The sequence below is a fragment of the Zea mays genome, chromosome 3 (genome assembly GCF_902167145.1).
Source record: "Zea mays cultivar B73 chromosome 3, Zm-B73-REFERENCE-NAM-5.0, whole genome shotgun sequence".
NCBI lineage: Eukaryota > Viridiplantae > Streptophyta > Magnoliopsida > Poales > Poaceae > Zea > Zea mays.
The window spans coordinates 13,231,905-13,253,084 of record NC_050098.1 but is presented as its reverse complement, the minus strand read 5'-3'; the positions used below and the strand labels follow the sequence as shown (position 1 = coordinate 13,253,084).

At 43.8% G+C, this 21,180-nt stretch overlaps 1 protein-coding gene across 2 annotated transcripts; it reads left to right on the top strand.

Moving 5' to 3' along the window:
• The first annotated feature begins 15,180 nt into the window (after window positions 1-15,180).
• LOC103649706 (uncharacterized protein) lies at window positions 15,181-19,308 on the top strand. 2 transcript variants are annotated; one of them, NM_001330527.1, is made up of 8 exons: window positions 15,181-15,798; window positions 16,388-16,455; window positions 16,565-16,653; window positions 17,233-17,395; window positions 17,489-17,781; window positions 17,855-18,059; window positions 18,144-18,301; window positions 18,475-18,757. In NM_001330527.1, the coding sequence occupies exons 1-8, from the start codon at window positions 15,546-15,548 to the stop codon at window positions 18,719-18,721; spliced, it is 1,476 nt and encodes a 491-aa protein (NP_001317456.1). In that variant the 5' UTR covers window positions 15,181-15,545; the 3' UTR covers window positions 18,722-18,757. The 2 variants fall into 2 exon arrangements, with proteins under 2 accessions (NP_001317456.1, XP_008673663.1); XM_008675441.3 differs by lacking the exon at window positions 15,181-15,798 and adding an exon at window positions 16,242-16,258 and having other exon boundaries at window positions 16,388-16,478; window positions 18,475-19,308.
• Window positions 19,309-21,180: the final 1,872 nt, after the last annotated feature.

The window sequence follows — 21,180 nt, the reverse complement described above, 5'->3', positions numbered from 1 at the left end:
GAAGAAGAGCAAGAGGGATTTAGAGATGAAGCACCAAAATCGCAGCTCTTCAATCTCACTCAAAGATTTCTCTCCAAAGATTTGAAATGGGAGAGGCAAGAGGTGTGTGAGAGAGAGTGGGAGGTGTTTCTCAGGTTAGAAATGGAGTCCAAGTCGTGCTCTGCTGTGGAGGAGAGAGGTGGGAGTGAGTATATATAGGTGGGGCTCCAAAACTAGCCGTTTTTGACTTTTCTGCCCAAAAACCGGTTGAACCGGTCCCAAAACCGGTTGAACCGGTTTTTCAAAAAGCTGCGCACAGCTTTTTGGCTGACACGGCAGACTGGCAGAAAAAAGTGAACAGTGCAAAAACCGGTTGAACCTGTTTTAAAACCGGTTGAACCTGTTTCCACCAGACAAAAACCGGTTGAGTGTCCGGTTGAGTGTCCGGCTGAACCAGTATTCAAAAACCGGTTGAACCTGTTTTAAAACCGGTTGAACCTGTTTTTCCAAAAGGCAATTTTGGCCAAGATAGACTTAAAAAGGTTGTGCTACATACTTTCACTAAGGATTAACAAGGGTAAAATGGAAGTTTTAGATCAAGGATTTTGAGCTTTAGTACCAACACCAACCTTCTTTATGGATCCCCCTTGATAGTACGACGATTCCTATACTCAAGTCAAATAAAATATAATTAAGTAAACTCCTTGAGTCATTGGTGTCTCAAGTGTGATTTCTCCATGATGTTGCTTCATAAGGATCACAAACATCTTTGTCTCACCTTTTGAAGCAAACACAAATCGAGCCTGTGACTTGTGCCATTTCACCATATATGAGTTCAAATCATGGCTTCAAGTCACCTTACTGATGCATCAACATGTTGTAACTCTTCATAGCTGATTAGTTCATCGACTTAGTGCAAGTACTCTCTTCTTCACCTTAGCCATGGTACCTCGGTCTACAAGCCGTCGCTTGGCCTTCACCTTCGCTTAGTTCCTCGAAGCCCTTTCCTTGCTATCTTCACCCTATCAAGCCATTCTTGAGTCACATCCTATTGAGCATCCATTGAGAGAATCATTTCTTCAATATTGTGAACCTTGCTTGAATGTCATCTAGATATAACTGCTAAGATCAATCAAGCTCTAGTTTGATTCTCATATATTCATATATGGACTAATAGTAATATGGTCAAGCCAATTCACGATTCCTCATATCTTATTCACTTTGGCTTGACCAATCCTCTTAATCACTTCAACCTCTATTATGATCATATTTATGCATAGTGATTTCTCAGGACTTGTCCATATATTCAAACCAATATAGAGACCATATTATATCCATTTGCATTGTCTCACTGGTTATTTGACCTTGTGTTGAACCTTGTTCACTGATCATTATACACTATTCAAGTATGTTCATCATACTGAATTTCCTGTTCAACACTTAGCAAACTTGTTAGACCTTTAAATGTGTTGTTATCCAAATCACCAAAACTCACAAAAGGGATGAATGCACTTTCAGCATATTGCCTTCAGGGTATGGCCGCTTGCGGAGAAATGGGAAATGCCGCAAGAAACCATAAAAGAGGCCGACGAAGGTGGTCTTATCAGGCTGAAGTACACTTTTAAGTTCGGAGATAAATTCGTTGAGCCAGATGATAACTGGTTAAAAAGCATTGAAAATTTAAGTGATGAACTGCTTGGGGCTTATTCGAAGGCCGAAGATACTGCACTGTCAGCAGCCTTCAGAGGCCGAAAAAAGAAGAGGCTGAATCGGGTGTTTGATGCAATCGGGTTTGTCTACCCTGACTATCGTTATCCCATTCGAGGGTAGAAAAGAAAAAACACAACCTCTGCAAAAGAAGAAGCTGCAACTGCTTCTAGCGAGCCAGAACCGAAAAGAAAGAGGATAAAGGTCCTCACTCATCGGCCACGCTATATTGAACCAGCTTCGGTGCCTGAGTTCACCGGAGAAACTTCTTCGGCCATCGAAGCTGAAAAGGCAACGGAGCCAACCTTGTTGCCAGAAGTCGCAGAAATGGCCGAAGCGCCAACAAGGATAGAATTGGAAGAGCCGAAGATTTTGTTACCAAAAACCAAAGAGATGGCCGAAGCGCCATCCACAGAAAAAATGGAAGAAGTAAAGGAAGCAACTGAAGAAGAAGTTTTGAGTCCTGCAGCAAATATTGAGACAGTAAAAAACCAAAAGGTGCCAGCAGTGACTCCAAAAAGGAAGAGAATGGTCAATGTGCTAGATGTTCTAGAAACAATTAAATCTTCAAGCACACCTCCGAAGAAGACTGTTGCCCTTCCCGAAGCAAAAACTAAAATTTCTGATACTAAAGCTCTAGAGCAAGAAACTGAAGCCGAAGCTGGGTCCTCAGAACCCACGAAGATAAAATCCTTGGAAACCGAGGAAGAAAAAATAACAGAGCCAACTTTTGTTGAAGAAATCAGTGTTGTTGCCCCCGAAGCATCCCCCAAAGTCCTTGATTATGTTGTTCGCCATGCTTCGGGGAAACAATTATCAGAGAAAGAAAAACAAGAGGCCCAGCTTTACGCCCAAAAACTGAAGTATCCAAAGGGGGCGTTAATTTTCAATGGCAGTGGAGAAGAAGACTTTTTGTATTGTCTCCCTGACAGCAAGGAGATTTCTGTCTGTCGGGAGATGAGCAAGAACTTCGGATTCCCAACACTGGAAGACGGGCTCTCGGTGCTGTCTAAAAACGATCTGGCCGACAACCTGGCATATAATAGCTTAAAGGTACAACAGATGGGATCTTTGCAATTTTTGTTGAGACCAAAATTTTTCGTTTGTTTAAATCTAATGACGCACACATATTCTTCTTTGCAGGGCCTGATACTTAGCAATGCCCTCAGGGCCCAAAAAGATGCTGAAGACGAAGGGTGTGCTATAGCCCTGAGCAACCTTCGTTCCGAAGTAATTGAACTGAGGAACGAAGGTCTAGAAAAAGATAAAATATTACATTCATTAATAAATAGAATAAAGGAAGACGAAGCTACTTTTAAAGGTCAAGCTAAAGCTCAAAAGCGCGAAATTGAAGATCTTCGAAAACAACTGGCCAGAGCCAAAGAGGAACGCATGCTTGAAGAAACAAAGCGAGAACTGAGCGACCAATGGGCAAATCATTTAGAGGGAACTGTTGAGGAGCTTCGTTCATCCAAGAAAAGATGTTATAACAAATCTATAGAGTGTGTCAAGAAGTTGAAAGCTAGCTTCGCCAGTGTCGGCGCATTTTCAAGCGAAGAAAACTTTACAAGAGGCAACCCCGAAGGCCCTATCGAATGGATCGATCACGAAGCTGAGGCTTTCGAGGAAATTTTAAACAGCCGCGGAGATATATGTGCTTTCTCGGGTGCCAGGGGGATTGCCACCATTTTAGAGAAAAAGGGCTGCAAGCATATAAAAATTTTAGCGCAATCCGAAGCTGCCTTGTCCTTTGAAGATGCAAGCGATCCTTCGGCCGAAGCTAGCATGGTTGGTGGAAAATTTTTCACCGATATCTGGGATAATGGTGGCCGAGAAATGGCCCGAGAAATTATTCGAAAAAGCGAAAAGGGCATTCACGATGCTAGAGAAGTAGCTGAGGCTGCTGAGAAGAGCGCAGAGCCCGAAGGGCAATTAGGTATTAACTAATAGTTTTTATTGTGTTGTAATTTTTGGTTTTAAGCTTCGTTTGCAATTTGTAATAGCAAAGTAGTCGTATCCTGTCCTACTTCAGATCCTGCTAAAGCGTCTCCAGGCCCTCAGCCGAAAGGAGACGACGAAATTAAAAAGATGGCTGAAGCTATTATGGACGAAGTCGTCAATCGGCTCCTGAATGAGGCTGCAGAAGTTGTTCTGAGAGAAGATTAAATACTATTGTAAATTAAACTTCTGAAATGTAATATGTGTGACGTTTTGTAGCCCTGAATGTAATATACCTGCTTTTATTATTTAATTCTTTACGATGCATGAAATTTTATATACGTACCGTTTTTGAGTCTTTGACGAAAAAACACCTTCCCTTCTTTTCATGCTTCGTGAAGAATAATTTTCATTTGTCACAACAATATCCGTAGTGCTCTGATGAATAATATCCAAGCTTCGTAAAAATGTTCTCCGAAGCTACACTTCCGAAGATCAATAGTGTATCTGCTTGCAACTTAGCATGATTTTCCCCTTTCAAAACATTCTTCCGAAGATCGATGTCATGTCCCCTTCTTGTGCCATATGCAGCATGATGTATGATGCTTATGCTATGCGAAATGATGCGATGATGTTATGTTGTGTAAGATGGTGTTTATTCCGAAGATACACACACATTCCTGCGATAAAACACATAATCTTTTGAATCAGCATTGTATTTTTACTATAAGCCTCCCTTAGGAGCTTCTTCGCCTTTTACTTCAGCGGAATCATCGTTTATTTTTCGCTGTAAGCCTCCCTTAGGAGCTTCTTCGCCTTTTACTTTCAGCGGTATTCGCGTTGACTTTTCGCGCTTCGCCTTTTACTTAGGCGGTATCAGCGTTGACTTTTCGCTGTATGCTCTGCATTCCCTTTGGAACGACTTTGGAGCAGAAAACTTACACTGCGCTCCCTTTGGAACGGCTTTTTGTGACTTCGGCAAACTTACTCTGCGTTCCTTAGAACGACTTTTCGTTGCTTCGAAGAACTTTCGATAATTCAAAGGTCCTCTTTGTTATCACAAATCTTTAAACTTCAACAACTTAAGCCTGTGAAGAAAATATATTTTCCTTTTGTCAAACAACTAAAGCATTTGCATGAAATCTAAACAATGTCCTTTATTACACAGAAAATAAAACTGAATGAAAAAGACTGCTATTAAGGTAGGATATTTGTCAGTAGATGTGCTTTGACTCTGGCACAGTGCTGTTGACTGTGCGAGCTTCGGACTGTTCTCTGAAGTCCCTTTGGTGTGGAGCATATTGGCTCCCTTCTGGCTGCTGGCCTTGTTGCAGCGGTGGTGGAGGCGGAGGCTGTTGCCAGGAAGCTTGAGGTTGACTCGCCGAAGCAACAGAAACTGCAGGGTGATTGCCTACATACTCTGGGATGTACGGCGAATGATACGAAGCAGTGTGCATGACCTGCTTCGGCTGAGTTTGTTGTGCTGCAGCTTCGGCTATTTCCTTTTGCTTCTGGATGGTAACATGGCACATCCTGGTGGTATGGCCTTTGTTCTCACCACAAAACAAGCAAAAGATTCTTCTTGGTTGATCTCCAAATCTTCCGCCGAAGCCCCTGGCGCCTCTGCCTCTTGGAGCTGGTGGTCGGAAGGAGCCTTGCTGTTGCCCCGAAGTCTGTGAGGAGCACTGTGGCCTTTGCTGCTGGCTTCCCCTATCATCACTTTGGGTAGAGTTGTGAATTGACCTAACGTGCCTCGGATAGAACCTCCCTCTGAAGCCCCTGGTCATTTCGGAAAACCTGAAAGCCTCCTCCCTTCTTTGACGAAAATCATTATCGGCCCGAATATACTCGTCCATCTTTTGGAGCAGCTTCTCCAAAGTTTGAGGGGGCTTCCTAGCAAAGTACTGAGCTGAAGGTCCTGGCCGAAGCCCCTTGATCATGGCCTCAATGACAATTTCGTTTGGCACTGTTGGTGCCTGTGCCCTCAAACGCAAGAACCTCCGGACGTACGCTTGAAGGTATTCTTCATGATCCTGGGTGCACTGGAATAGAGCTTGAGCAGTGACCGGCTTCGTCTGAAAACCTTGGAAGCTGGTTAGCAACAAGTCCTTCAGCTTCTGCCATGAAGTGATCGTTCCTAGTCGAAGGGAGGAATACCAGGTTTGAGCAACACTCCTGACAGCCATAACAAAAGATTTGGCCATGACTGCAGCATTGCCACCATACGAAGATACTGTTGCTTCGTAGCTCATCAAAATCTGCTTCGGGTCTGAGTGGCCATCGAATATGGGAAGCTGAGGCGGCTTGTAAGACGGAGGCCAAGGTGTAGCCTGCAGCTCAGCGGACAGAGGAGAAGCATCATCAAAAACAAAATTCCCCTGATGGAAATTGTCATACCAGTCATCTTCGTTGGGAAAACCCTCCTGATGAAGGTCTTGGTGCTGAGGCCTTCGGTGTTGCTCATCCTGAGCGAGATGACGAACTTCTTCAGAGGCTTCGTCTATCTGCCTTTGCAGCTCAGCTAGCCTGGCCATCTTTTCCTTCTTTCTCTGCACCTGTTGATGAAGCATCTCCATATCTCTGATTTCTTGATCTATTTCATCTTCTGGTGGTGTCGGGCTAGCAGCCTTCCTTTTCTGGCTTCGGGCCTCCCGGAGGGAGAGAGTCTCCTGATTGTGGTCCAGCGGTTGCAGAGCTGCAGCCCCAGTTGCTGAAGCTTTCTTCGGTGCCATAGTGAAGGTTTATGATCGCCGAAGGTGTTCAGAAACTCAAAGAGTGGAAGTGAGTTCACCGGAGGTGGGCGCCAATGTTGGGGACTTGTTCTCAAATGCTATGAATTAAGAACAAGGCAACATAGAAAATGTTAATCGGTTAAGTCCTTCGTCCTTCGATGCATTATTCCCCTTAGGATATAATGATTTTCGGACGAAGGTTATGAAGGGCGTACCTTCACAAATACACTATGCAGTGACGAAGAATGAATTATAAGGAATATAAAGGATAACATAGACAATTATATATTATTATCATATATAAACAGAAATGACGACGAATTACAAATGTACCTTCAACTTGAAGGAGATGAAAGTACAAGCGTGACGCAAAAGCGAATGCAAAATCAGCGTGAACAGTACGGGGGTACTGTTCACCTATTTATAGGCACATGATACAGCCTATGCAAAATTACATTTATACCCTTTACATTTGATAATAATTCTATAGTAATCTATCGAGGTCTGAATAGCCTTTTCATCTTTAAGTCGGTTTCATTTTTTGCTATCACGCCGAAGCTCTCCTGCTCACACCTTCGGCGCTGTATCAACCTTCGTATTATTCTGGTCTGCTGCGATACCGACTTGAGTCCGAAGATACCTGTTCACACATTATACTCCAGAAATACTGTTAAATCCTGTTTTTGAGGACCTTCGTAAGCCGAAGGCCCCCAACAGTACGATTCAGTTTCCCAGCGCGTAGCGGTCCCGCCTTGCAGAGTTACTGTTTGGTCTCTGCGGTCCACCACACAGTGAGTGCGAGCGGGTGTCCGCCTGGTGTAAAAATCCTGGCGCTTCACCTTCTTACCTGCAGTACTATATAAACAGACGAGTAGGTGTGAAGTTACCACAGCATTCATTGCTATTTGCACTGTTTTGCTGCCAAAATTTTTAGCCATCGCCGAAGCTTGACTCTCGGAATCGAACGAAGCTCCAGCTTGAAGCCTGCTTCGTTTGAAGAAAAAACTTCAGAAGAAAAAAGTATTAAATTTCCACAAATTCATAATTAAATGGCCAGAGTGCGTTCTACCGCCAGGGTTGAGCGTGAGGGGGGCGAAACTGAAGCTTCGGAGACTGTTCCCATCTCCGAAGCGATGCAAAGATCCGGACTGGTAACTTTGGAAAAGATCCCCAGTGATGATGCAGAACAAGCAGAACAAGCAATTGCCGAAGCAGAAGAAGATATTGAGGAAACTGATCCCGAAGATGATTATCGCATTGCCATGCCAAGCAAGCCCAGCCACTTGGACTTCGGGAAATCTACTGTTTCGAAGGCTGATCTCTCCAAGATGGTAAAGTCGGGCTTTTTTAATGAAAATCAGAAGAAGCTATTACGCTTCGGGGGAGAAGAGACTACCCCAAAGCCGGAGAAGGATGAAATTGTTATTTTCAAAAGCTTTCTAAAGGCTGGATTAAGATTCCCCCTACATGGGATTATTGCAGAGGTACTGAAGAGGTTCAGTATCTATTTTCACCAGCTGACTCCTAACGCTATCGTTAGGCTTAGTGTTTATATCTGGGCACTCCGAAGCCAAGCAGTGGAGCCATTTGCAGACAGCTTTTGCCGAGTTCACGAACTGCATTATCAGACGAAGGCTAGAAAAGACGGATTGCATGACAATTTTGGTTGCTATAATTTCGCCTATCGGAAAACCACAAAGTTTCCTGTAATCAGCTACCGGAGCAAATGGGCAGCAGGCTGGAAGTCGGAGTGGTTTTATGTCAAGGTTGATGACGACAAGGAGAAGCTTGTGCAAAGTCCGCTCGAACTAATCTTCGGAGGAACCCGACCTCGCTGCAACATGACACCCGAAGGTCCAACACAACAAGCACTGAATGAATTCAGAATTATTGCAGAGCATATCAGTACAAGAGACCTGGTTCAGGAGTTTTTGGCTTTCAAAGTTTTTCCTAGTTTGAAAGAATGGGAAATGCCGAAGCTAAAGGGGAAGAAGAAGGAAGGTGAACTTGTGCGTTTACCTTACTATTTCAAGTTTAAGAAATACTTTAAAACACCTTGCCAAGAGTGGCTAGATACAATTGAAGTAATGTGCAATGAAATACTTGGCAATTATTCCAAAAAAGAAGATCAGTTGATGACCGCAGCCTTCGGCACCCGTCCGAAGCGAAGACTAAATCGAGTGCTGGACGCCTTGGGTTTTGAATACCCTGATTATGAAAATCTGAACAAAGGTGTCGGAGGCCAGAAAAGGAAAAGGATAACTGAAGCCTTAAATGAAGATGAAAAAGAATCACCAAAGAAGAAAGTTCCGAAGAAGAGGAAAGCGTCTTCTCCGAAGCGAAAAATATCCGACGAAGAAGAAACCCCTGCATCACCCTCTGCCACTGATGTGGAGGAAATTTTGAAGGTAATGACTGAATCCCTGCCTGCGAAGCTAAGTCCATTGGGGCCTCAACTGACAAAGTTTTTTCAGAAGGAAAAGGAGCCCGAACAAATGAAGAAAACAACTAAAGTAAAGAGACAGAGAATCATCGGTGTGACAGAGGTCATTGACAAGACACCGCCAAGAGCTTCAGCTCAGAAGACACCAGCGGCTGAAGAAAGGACAGATATTGAAATCAGACCTTCGGAGGTCGCAGCTGCCGAAGCTGCCTCAGTTGAAGATTTGAACCTGGAGAGCACAATCGAACACATTGACAAAATACTGCTAGACATGGCCACAGAAGAAGCTACCACTGCCACCGAAGAGGCCACGACCGCAGCGTCGGGGAAAGGAAAGGAAATTGCTGACGAAGCTTCAGAAAACGAAGCCTTCATGTTTCAAAATTTAGTTGGAGAAAAATTGTCAAAACCCGAAATAGAAGAACTTAAAGAGTATGCCAAATCTTGCGGGTACAAGCCAGGAGCACTCCTCTTCGGAGGTATTGATGATGAGAAATTAGATTGTATCCGAAACCAAACTGGAGCCAAAGTTATCGGTACTCTGTCAAAGAGTATCGGTTTTCCGAAGCTAGAAACGGACATTAGCCGCTACCGACGACAACATATCGTCGGTAGTTTATTTTATTCTAATTTCAAGGTGAACTACTTTTCCCTTAACTTTTATTGTTTTTAATAATGAAAACATGTCTAACGAAGGTTGTTTTCGTGCAGAGTATGCTGTTGAGCAAAGCCTTGAAAATGCAGCAAGATTTTGAAGACAAGAAACACGAAGTTATAATTGAAAATTTAGAAAGCAAAATAAAGGAGCAAACAACTGCTGTTGAGAAGAAGAACTTTGAGCTCCAAGCAACTGAAGGTTTATTGGCGGAGGCCGAAGCTAAAATAACAGAACTGAACACAAAGCTTCTCCGTCAATCTGAGCAGCTCGAACAAGAAAAGCAAGATCTTAATGCAAAACTTGAAGCCGAAGCTCAACAAAATTCAGATTTGAAAAAACTATTGACGAGCCTTCAAGAAAAATGTTTGGAATTTAGCAACAAATGCATTCAACGATTAAGAAAAATTTTCCACTCAGTTGGAGCCAGCAGTGAGAAATTCACCCCCTCAGCTGAAAATTTACCGAAGACCTTCGAACATATTGAGGGTGAAATTGACGAGCTCGACGAAGTTATAGCTGGGCATGGTGACTTCTGTGCCTGGGTAGCTTCTCGGGGCACTGCTGCAGCTTTCCTAAAAGCTGGCTGCGATCATGGAAAGATTGTCAATAGGCCAAATTTCACTTTATCACCATCAATCCTAGATGACATTCCTGATCTCGCCCGAAGTATCTCCAATAGATTTGTAAAAATGATATGGACAAAAGGTGGGTGAGAAAAGGCTGGAGACGAAGCTCGGAGTCATCTTGAACCAGTAAGAAATCATACCTTGTGCTTACCTCTTCCTTCAAGCTCGATTTTGACTTACAACAACTTAATTCATGTAGGATGACGAAGCCGAAGCCGATGATTAAAAAATGACGCCGAAGCTGAAGCTCCTTGGAGATTAAATAGTAGACTGTAGACAGACTTAAGAAACTTTTGAGATAACTTTTGTAAATGTAACTAAAACTTGTCTTTAATGAATTCTGTTCATACCTTGTAATATACTCTTATCCTTCCATTGATGTATGAGAAGTGCTTTGATGTGGACGAAATTTTCTTTTTTGAGCCGAAGGCGAAAAAACACCTTCCCTTCTTTTCGTACGCAGCGAAGCATAGAAAACAATATTTCCCTTTCTTCTGAAGCTCTCCTTTTTGTACACGAAGCTCTTTCTTTCTCATTTTTTTTCTTTTTTCCGAAGCAACCACTTATGCCATGATGATGATTATCCTACATATGCCTGGATGAATGTTTATGAATACAAATGCTATGATGTAATGTGATGTGCAAATGAGTAACAGTCTAACAGACTCATGAGCTCTGAAGAAGCTGCTGCATCAACTAAGGAGTCTATCCTTGGCAATGGGAATTCGTCCTTCGGACAAGCCTTGTTGAGATCTGTAAAATCGATACACATTCGCCACTTGCCATTGGCCTTTTTTACCATAACAGTGTTAGCTAGCCATTCTGGGTACTTTACTTCTCTGATAACTCCTGCACTGAGGAGTCTTTTGACTTCATTACGAGCACCTTCGGCCTTATCATCAGACATTTTCCGAAGCCTCTGCTTTCTGGGTCTGAAGGATGGGTCAACATTGAGCGAGTGTTCGATAACATCCCTATTAACTCCGCAGAGGTCATTGGCTGACCATGCAAAAACATCTTTGTTGTTGAACAAAAACCTTATCAAGGTTTTCTCCTGCTCTTCGGATAATTGAGAGCCCAACAGCACCTTCTGCTCTGCTATGTCCTCACATAAAAGCATGGGCTTCGACTGATCTGCTGAAGCTGCTTTCTCCCTTCTGAATTTGTACTGTTCACAAGCTTCAGCTCCATCTATGTTATGGATCGCTTTTGAATCAGTCCAGTTTCCTTCGGCCCTTCTGGCAGCTTCCTGACTTCCATGAATAGCGATAGGTCCTTGATCCGAAGGTATCTTCATGCAGAGATAAGCAGGATGAAGAATTGCTTCGAAAGCATTGAGGGTACCGCGACCAATAATTGCATTGTAAGGGTATTCCATGTCAACAATGTCAAAGACAACTTGCTCAGTTCTAGTGTTGTTGATGAACCCGAAGGTTACTGACATGGTGATCTTGCCCAATGCTACAATCTGTCTTCCTCCGAAGCCACAAAGAGGATGTGTAGCATCATGAATCTTATCTTCTGGCTCTTGCATTTGTCTGAAGGCTTTAGCAAATATGATATCAGCTGCACTGCCTGTGTCAACCAAGACATTTATTAGACTCAAGAACAACTTTATATCCATCTCGATATAGCATCGAAGCGCTAACGAGATTCTTCTTGATAGAGGGCACATGCTGCACGCTCTTCAATGGCACCGTCTTTCCCGAAGTAAACTTCAGAATGACCGTACCAACACCAAGAACATGAGCACGCGACCCATTTCCCATCAACAAGGCGCCAGACCTCCCGACCTGGTAGGAAGTAAACATAGAGGCATCAGCACACACATGAATGTTTGCACCACTGTCCATCCACCACTCAGGTGAATTACAGACTGAAAGAACAAATGGTAAAGAATTACCATACCCAGATGTTCCTCCTTCAGTTTCAGTGGTAACAACATTAGCTGATTTCTTGTCTTGAGTGAACTTGCGATCAGGGCACTCTCTTGCCCAATGTTGATCACTGACACAGACAAAGCATCCTTCCTTTCCCTTGTTATTGTTGTTCTTCTTTTTAAACTGTGCTGTATGAACAGGCTTATTTGCATTCTCTTGTTTGTTCTGGTTTTTCTTCTTGTTAAACTTGCGGAAGTTTCTCTTCTGCACCACATTAGCAGTAGAGGTCTCAACACCTTTTCCACTGTCCTTTGTTCTAGCCCTTTCCTCAACATCAAGAGTACCAATGAGCTCTTCCACATTGAACTCTTGTCTCTTATGTTTGAGAGAGGTAGCAAAGTCCTTCCAAGAAGGTGGCAACTTGGCGATTATACCGCCAGCCACAAACTTGTCAGGCAAAGGACAAGGAAAAAGTTCGAGTTCCTTAGCTAGTGCCTGAAACTCATGAGCCTGTTCCACTACAGATCGGTTCTCAACCATCTTGTAGTCATACAGCTGCTCCATGAGATACAGCTCGCTACCAGCGTCAGTAACTCCAAACTTTCCAACAAGAGCATCCCACAGCTCTTTCCCCGTGGGAAGGATGATATAGCTTTTCTGGAATTTTGTGTCAAGTGCGCTAATCACTGCACCTCGAAAGAGGTTGTCTTCAGCCTTAAACTTAGCCTCATGCTCAGGAGGTAAGTTGGCAGGCTTGCCCTCAGCGGCATGAAAACAAGACATTGCAGTTAGCCACAATTCCATTTTAGCTTTCCATATCAATAAGTTTTTACCATCAAAAGGATCAGGCTTTAGCACAGCAGCAAAACCTCTGACAGAAAAATGCCTAACATTAGGTTTTTGGATTGTTAGAAATATAGGCATTTTTCGTACCATTTTAATTCCATAAATTAACATTATGATGATGACATATAATAGATAATCAAACATAGATAACATGATCTCAAAAATATCCATAACAATATGGATCATGAGAACACAAAGCATATGAAGCATGTAAATCATATAAATAAAATAAGCATATAAACATGGTTCATGGATTATTGCGGAACAACTGGAAATAAACAGATAACAATATAAACAGGATGACTGTAAAATTAAGACAGACAGATATAACATATTATAATACGATAGAGCAAAGCTACATACGACATATATAATATGCAGAATATAAAACTGTAATGAACTAAATTGATCATACCCTCCCATGCGCTCCGAGGATCCTAATCCTTGTCCAACTTCTCTTGTCATCCGATCGAGATGAAGACGCCAAGAACCAGCGATGAAGACAACGACAGACGTTGGGCAGTCGCGAAGACGCTCCCCAAAAACCTAATTGCCGATCCCCGTGCAAGGTCTCGAACGGCACCGGCTTCGGAGGCACCTGCCCTCTCGCTTCTCTGTGCGCGCAGAGTCACGAGATGAAAATACCCTCACTCGGCGGCTGGATTGTGAGACTGAAAGTGTTTTTCGCGTGTACCGAATGACAGGGGTGCTCCTCTATTTAACCTCTCGCAGTGAGTGCTAAAAATTAACACAACCACACCACGCCTGCCACGCCACGCCACGCCACGCCACGCCACGCCACGCCCGGCCGGCGGCGGCGACGGCGCGCGCGCGCGTGTGGCACGCCCTTGTCCATTTCTTGACTTCTCAAGTTAAGTGGAATAAATCCCACCATATAAGTCAAGGCAAAAGACCCTTGGACTTCCAATGTGGCACTATTAGTATTCTCCAACATTACACACCATAAAGTTTATTCAATAAATGGGCCAAGCCCATAAAAGATCCAACACCTAGCGTGTCTAGTTTTCGCGGACGCAACCGGTCGACCGAAGGCATCGACTATGCATGCATGCTTCATCTTGATATAGACCTTATGAACTTGCCTATCTTCATTACAATATATGTTTTCGGTGTACAAATTGTGATCGACCGATGAATCAAATCAACGTTTGGACATTTCGGTGGTATTTTGCACGTCGGATGAAGCTGTCGATGGCAATTTACGATCTCGATCATGTCTAAACGCTACGGAACCGATTTCCCCACGAAATTACCGCATCGTATGCCAGTAGTATTATGTATCGCAGTTCCAAGACCGAGAGGTGCCTAGAGTCTCTATATTCTTTTTAATCTATATAAATAAAGATTTTTATAAAAATATTCTCTAATATTTTATCTAAATAGCTATCAAATATAATCATATTTTATTACTAGTTTCTCGCTAGTCAAATATAGAAAACGTGGATGCCTCTTTAGAGTGCAAACCAGATATATAAATCATGTTGAGGATTGAAAATATACAAAAACATTTTTAATATAAATAATGGGGTGAAATTTAGGGTGTATTTTTTTTATAGATTATATAAGTTGGATTATGGTTGAAGGGCAGTAGAGTAAAATATTACTTTGAAAACACAAATAAGGTAAAATAAACTAGTATTTGATAGCTTATTTTAACTTATTTGTTTGTGATCACAAAGTAATATATGACCCTTATAACTTTTAACATAATTCAACTTATATAATCTAGGAGAGAAACAAATAGTGCCTAGAAATACTATTAAGGCCCGTTTGTTTTCTTTCATTTTGAGGAATTGGAATCTTACTATTGGAATAGGCTATTTTTTTAGAATGTGATATTCCACCACTTTCCAAAGTTATCATATAAGCCTATCTCAAATTCATGGGGTGAGAGATGGAAATTGATTATATAGATTTACATGCTATTTTTCCGATGTACAACTTATCGTACACTCTTCTATTTGCTTCGTTATAACATTAATTTAGTATATAACTATCTCTCTCATATGATTTAAGATAATATACAAATATATTACATATATAAATATATAAACTTAATTAATTTTATCTAAATTATAATTATTAAAATGGAATTCAATTCCAATGAAACAAACGGGGCCTTAGAGATGTTTTATGAGCAATATGGAGTTAGAGGCCTGGACGTACCTTTCGCTCCTCAATAATGGCAGAGGAGCCAACTGATAAATTAGCTGATTAATCGCCGTGTTTGAGGGCGCGGCGAAGCTAACGACTTTCGACTTACCACCCACCCTGTCTATGAGGCGGGGTGCTTGTGCTAAATGCCCACGTCGTGCCTACCGCCGCACGCACGCAGACGCAGACGCAGACGCAGACGCAGACGCCTCCGGCCTCCCGCCCCGCACCCGCAGCACGTCTCACTCCTCGGTTTCTTCTTCCTCCTGGCAGCGGGCAGAGAAGTCCAGTCCAGCCCCCACCGCGACGCCCGATGCCGATTCCGCATTAAACTACTCGCTCATCGCCCAAAAGCTTCGCTGATCGGGACGGCGGCCCCCTTCGCATAAACACCGTCGCTTCCCCTCCTCACCAACCCTTCCAAGTTCCCACTCTCTGCTCGGTCGCTCTCCGTCCCCTTTCCACTGCCTGCCCCCTCTTCCTCCTCCTGCTGCTGGTAGCAGCAGCCAGGGGGGCGGTACTAATTGGGAGGTAGGTGGGCGGAGGCCGCGGCCGCCAGGGATGGTGGCCGTCGGCGGCGGCGGGGGCGGGGCCCGGCGGAGGCGGGCGTGGCGGTGGGCCATGCGGGCGGCGGCCAGCGCCGTCCTGTGGACGGCGGTCGTGCAGGTGGCCTCCATCGCCGGGCTGTTCCGCCCGCGGGTCCTCGCCGACTGCGGCGGGAAGGGCGGCGCTGCCGCCGCGTCCGGCCTCGCCGCGCTCGCCGGCGAGGACAGCCTAGCGGCGAGGCTGTCGCCGCCGGCGCTCGTACCCAAGAGTGAGTGGCCTAAGCCTTCCTTCGTAGCGGGTGATCTAGGGCGAAAAGCTCGCTCGCCCCCAACGGATTTGGGCGGAGGCCGGGTCGAATGCGGGCGGTTGCGTGGCCGCATTCCCCGGACGATCCGCCTCGATCCTGGGCTCAAATTAGCGGTTTCGGGGCGACTTTTTTTTTCCGCCCGTTTGGGGATCACGGGTCTCACCTGCGGTACAGGCGCTCTGAAATCGCGATTCCTTGCTTCATATGGCAAGGAATAGTATATGTTCTATTCTTTGGTAGGTCAAAAGGGAGCGTCGTTGTGATTGCGAACTTGACAAAAATGTAGCTTCACGTCTTCATCCCCATCTCGCTTACGCTTTATTTAGAGCTTATCCCGATGCTTAGAAGAACCTCTGTTAGTCATACCATACCATGCAGTGATTAGGGGACTTCTTCGTTCGGTACACGGGAGATTGAGTATGTATGGTTCTCTTCCTTAAGACACGGGCCGCTTCCTTCAAGATGCCAATTGGCAAAATATCATGTTGTCTCAGCCCTCCTGTTCCTGTTGGCACTAGAGCTGATTTGGCCGTGCTCTTACTGTCTACAGGAATTTACAAAAGCAATGGCTACCTACTAGTGACTTGCAATGGTGGCCTCAATCAAATGCGAGCCGGGGTTCGTACCTCAACTTCGTGCTGGTTTGTCACCCGGTTTCATGCTGCGCACCAGTGCTGCTGTTCGTTTTTCATTCTGTCTGAACTTTATATGAAATGGTATGCTGCAGATATGTGACATGGTGACTATAGCACGCCATCTAAATCTAACGCTTGTGGTCCCTGAACTGGATAAAAGGTCTTTTTGGGCTGACCCAAGGTATGATTTCCCACTGGATCAATATTTTACATCTCCAATCGGCTGTTTACCTTTTGCTTCGGGAAACCAGTTAAACATGGCATATGATCCTGTGTGTTATGAACTGCATTCCTCTTAGGGGCCTTTTGGATCCCTTAATTTTGAAAGAATTGGAATTCACTTAATATAGTAGGTTATTTGGTTGGAATTTGACATTCCACCCCTTTCCAAAATTTAGATATAAGCCTATCCAAAATTCATAGAGTGAGGGAGTGAAAATTGATTTTATGTATCACTAGTCCATGTTTCTACTCTGCAACTTATGACACGCTCTTCGGCTTATTTCTCTATAGTAGAAATGTAACACATAAATATCTTTCTCATGTGACCAACAGTAGTATACAAATATATTTTGTATAAAATCCTATTATTTCAATTGATCTATGTCTAAATTGTGATTATTAGAATGAAATTCAATTCCAAGGATCCAAACAGAGCCAGAACAAACTAGGATTTGTGGGCATAGAAATGCTACTAAACAGGAGTTGCGTCTATTGTTTTCTGCTCGTTGTGAATTAGTATGTTGTTTTCATTTTGCAGTGATTTTGGAGATATTTTCGACGTGGACCACTTCATTAATTCCTTGAGAGATGAGCTGATGATAGTTAAAGAGCTTCCTTTGAAACTACAGTTAAGAACTAAGAAGAGACTGTACTCGATGCCTCCTGTCAGCTGGTCGAATGAAACATACTACCTAAAGCGGGTAACCTTAGACCTTTCGTTCCACAAAGTGTAGGCTGCATCTAGCAGCATCGAGAGTGTGATGGCAAGTGATCTGAAAACACACATTTTGCAGATATTACCTCTTGCGAGGAAGCACAAGGTAATTCATTTCGATAAATCAGACGCCCGCCTTGCAAACAATGGCCTTCCGATTCAGCTGCAGATGCTGCGTTGCCGAGTGAACTTTGAGGCTCTGAGATTCACACCACAGATCGAGGCCCTTGGCAGAAAGCTCATCTCCACTCTCCAGAGACGAAGTGGGCAGTTTGTTGTGCTTCACTTGCGCTACGAAATGGACATGCTCTCCTTTTCAGGCTGCACACATGGCTGCTCTGGTAAAGAAACTGAGGAGCTCACTAAGATGAGGTTTGTGCGCTACTTATTCTTCGTGCTACTCTGATGCCTCACTAGGCATAAACTAATCATGTGTGTACTATAGATATGCTTATCCATGGTGGAAAGAGAAAGAGATCGATTCGGAAGTGAAGAGGCTCCAAGGACTCTGTCCCCTCACACCAGAGGAGATCACTCTAGTGCTTAAAGCTCTAGGGTTCACAAAGGACACTCTGATATACATTGCTTCCGGTGAAATCTATGGCGGTGAAAGGCGCCTGGCCGTGCTCAAGGCTGCGTACCCTAAACTAGTGAGCACCTTTTCTATCATTTTTATATTCGTTCTGAAGACCTTTGACCTGGATGCTTACATGCTCAGTTCTGTTCTGTATCAGGTAAGGAAGGAGAAGATTTTATCTCCCGATGAACTGCGGCCGTTCCAGAACCATTCGACCCAGATGGCAGCGCTGGATTACATGGTCTCTCTAGCAAGCGACATTTTCATTCCCAGCTACGACGGAAATATGGCAAGGGTTGTCGAAGGCCACCGCAGGTCTGATTCCGATCGGAGCTTTTCCCGTCTATTTATCGTACTGTGCATTAATCGTCACTACTAGTCGGTAGAAGTATAGCTTTATGCTAGTTTTGAATTATCCGCGGGAAGAAAACTCTCTGCCTAAACAAGTTCTGCGATGGCTGTAAACGTCATTGCTGATCTATTCTCAGGTATATGGATTTCCGCAAGACCATCGTCTTGGACAGAAAGAAGCTCGTCGAGCTGTTGGACCTTTTCCAAGGGGGCGCTCTATCCTGGGACGAATTCTCGGACGCAGTGAAGGAGGCACACAGGAGCCGCACGGGCCAGCCTGCGGAAAGAAAGGTCGTCCCAGGGCAGCCCAAGGAAGAGGACTACTTCTACGCTAATCCTCTAGAATGCCTCGGCTCCAACGGGGGACTACGGGACGTCTCCTGACGACGCTTTCCTGGAAACACGCCGCCGATGAACGATGACACCACCTCAGCCCTACAGCACACCGTGTGTGTTCGTGTTCATCCTCACCAGTCACCGCCACCGCCACCTTTGTACAGCTGACCAAAGGCCCTGCCCATCTACCACAAGTGCATGCAGGTTCACCAGATCAGAACGCCTGCGACCACATTTCCTCCTCACAGAATAAAGCAGGAAAAGAAGCTGGGAACCCTACGGGGTTCTTCAGAAAGAAGAGATGCCGCTCGTGCATCCAGTCTGCTCCTTTCCTACCATCTGTCGTAGTTGTTGTTGTAACCCTTCTGTCAGTTTTTTCATTCTATTGTTCGGTTGCTCCCCTTCAACTGCTCCAGTTTTCAGTTCTTCTAGCCGGGGCGGGTAGCTCATGCAAAAGTAGGAGTCCAGCTTTCTGGAAGTTTCTTGTACTAGGTCCGCGATGCATAACAGAGATTTCTGAATCCTGACAGAACCTTATTACTTTCCCTTGAGGGATCAAATTTCGGCGACGGAATAATTGTTTGGTTTCCAGCATCTCATCTATGGACGGCTGTGGTTGCTGAACGGAGAGCAAACTCTATTTATAAGACGTATTGACTTTTTTTTTACATATATTGATTTTGTTATATATCTAGGCATATGGTATATTTAGGTGTAATAGCAAAAGGCCAAAACGTTTTTGTGATTTGAAATATCTAGACATATGCATGGGCGTCGGACCAGAAAGGCTACTGTATTTGTCGGTTACAGCGGTGGGCCGGTGGCGCTAGCTAGCTGCCGTTGGAGACGGGTGGCATCAGCAGGAGCTCTGCTCGAGGAGGACGCGGTTGAAGAGCTTGGGTTCCTCCTGCGAGGCGACGGCAGGTGCCCTGAGTTGGGAATCACCTTCCACGTGGCCTTCTCTCCCAGCTTCCTGCAAGTGTGCATTACAGTCGTTTGGTTCGTATATTTATAATGTTATGAGTAATCAATAACGTTAAATCATGTTTATCTAAATTTAACCGTATTTAGATATTACACTTAAAAAGTAATGCTGATCTATTCAAATTTATTACCATTGGTACGTGACAGTGAACTGAAGGTATGTGACAATGAATTGAAATAGTGGGCATCCAACTGCTGGTTGTTTTAGTTTCATCCTAAGATAGATAATCTTTTCTAACTTCGAAACATCAAGGCATCTGTCACTGCCATGGTGGATTGAGCAAGACTATTTCGATGTTGTAGATTCCTTCAAACATGGTCTTAAGTTGGATAGAATTTTGACTCACGCTGCTTTGTCTTGTGATGGAAGTTATGCGTTAACTTAACTCTTGTGAAGACCGAGGCAAAGGAGGAAAGCTGGAAGCCCTCTGCTGCGGTGGTCATCCCTTTGATGAGCTCAACCTTCTGCCTTCGGCCCTCCAACGACTTCTGCATGTACAATTGTAGAAACACAATGCAATGTCATTTTTAGGGTATCCAATAGTTTGCTTCGTTTCAGCTATATAACATGTGCATCATGGAGGCAAATCGTGTTTAATTACAATTGTTGTATGTTTATGTAGGGAATAGGGATTAGGCTTCACAAAAATGTCATTTTTAGACCAACATTAGCAGCCTGGACCAGCAGCTGCAGCCTCCCGCAGAATATCTTGAAACTCTATTTTGCTAAGCCATCTTCAATCATAGTTTCTTGTAGCCCAACGAAAGAAAAATTTATATTGAGAGATAAGGTTTCTCACATAAGCAAACACCCCCTTATTTGTCGGACCTCTACAATCCCATACAAGGCCTTTCATTGAGCATATTCACCCTTTTTGTTTATTTTATTTTCTCCTTTGACAGGGTTTTTCCCTTTGCCATTTTTTAGTTTAAGGGCACGATTTTCCTGAACCTTAAGTAAAGGAGGAACTTGGATCCCATTTTTATTCACTCTCTTTTTTCGAGATTGGATGAAATTATCTGGTTCAGATACCTTATCCTGAGAACATATCTCATTATTTTTTCCGCTATCAACATCAACAACCTTTTCGGTTTCCCTTTTTTCTTTTTGTTCATGGTTTTTTTTTTCTGGGCCAAACAATATCGAGCTTTTTTCCATTTCCTTAATCATGTCAATAGTTTCAAAGTTCTTTCCTCAATTTTCACCCCATTCTCTTAGATAACATAACAATATCTTTAGTATTTAAACTTGAAAATTGTTGAGAGCTTTAGGGTTACTTTCAATGTTCCTTTTGATCGCCATCCTTTTGTTCTTCTCCTCGATTCTAATTCCTATATCTTTCTTGAGCCGCTCGCTCTCCCTTCTTTCAGGATTCCGACTTTTCACATTAACAACAACAGGTTGAACCTTCACATATTCAACTTTATCAATCCCGGCAATAGTCCATCCCATCTTCATCAATACCTTGAGATGAATTAACCATCCCGCTATCTTGAGTACCAATGATAGGTTCATTCTTGTT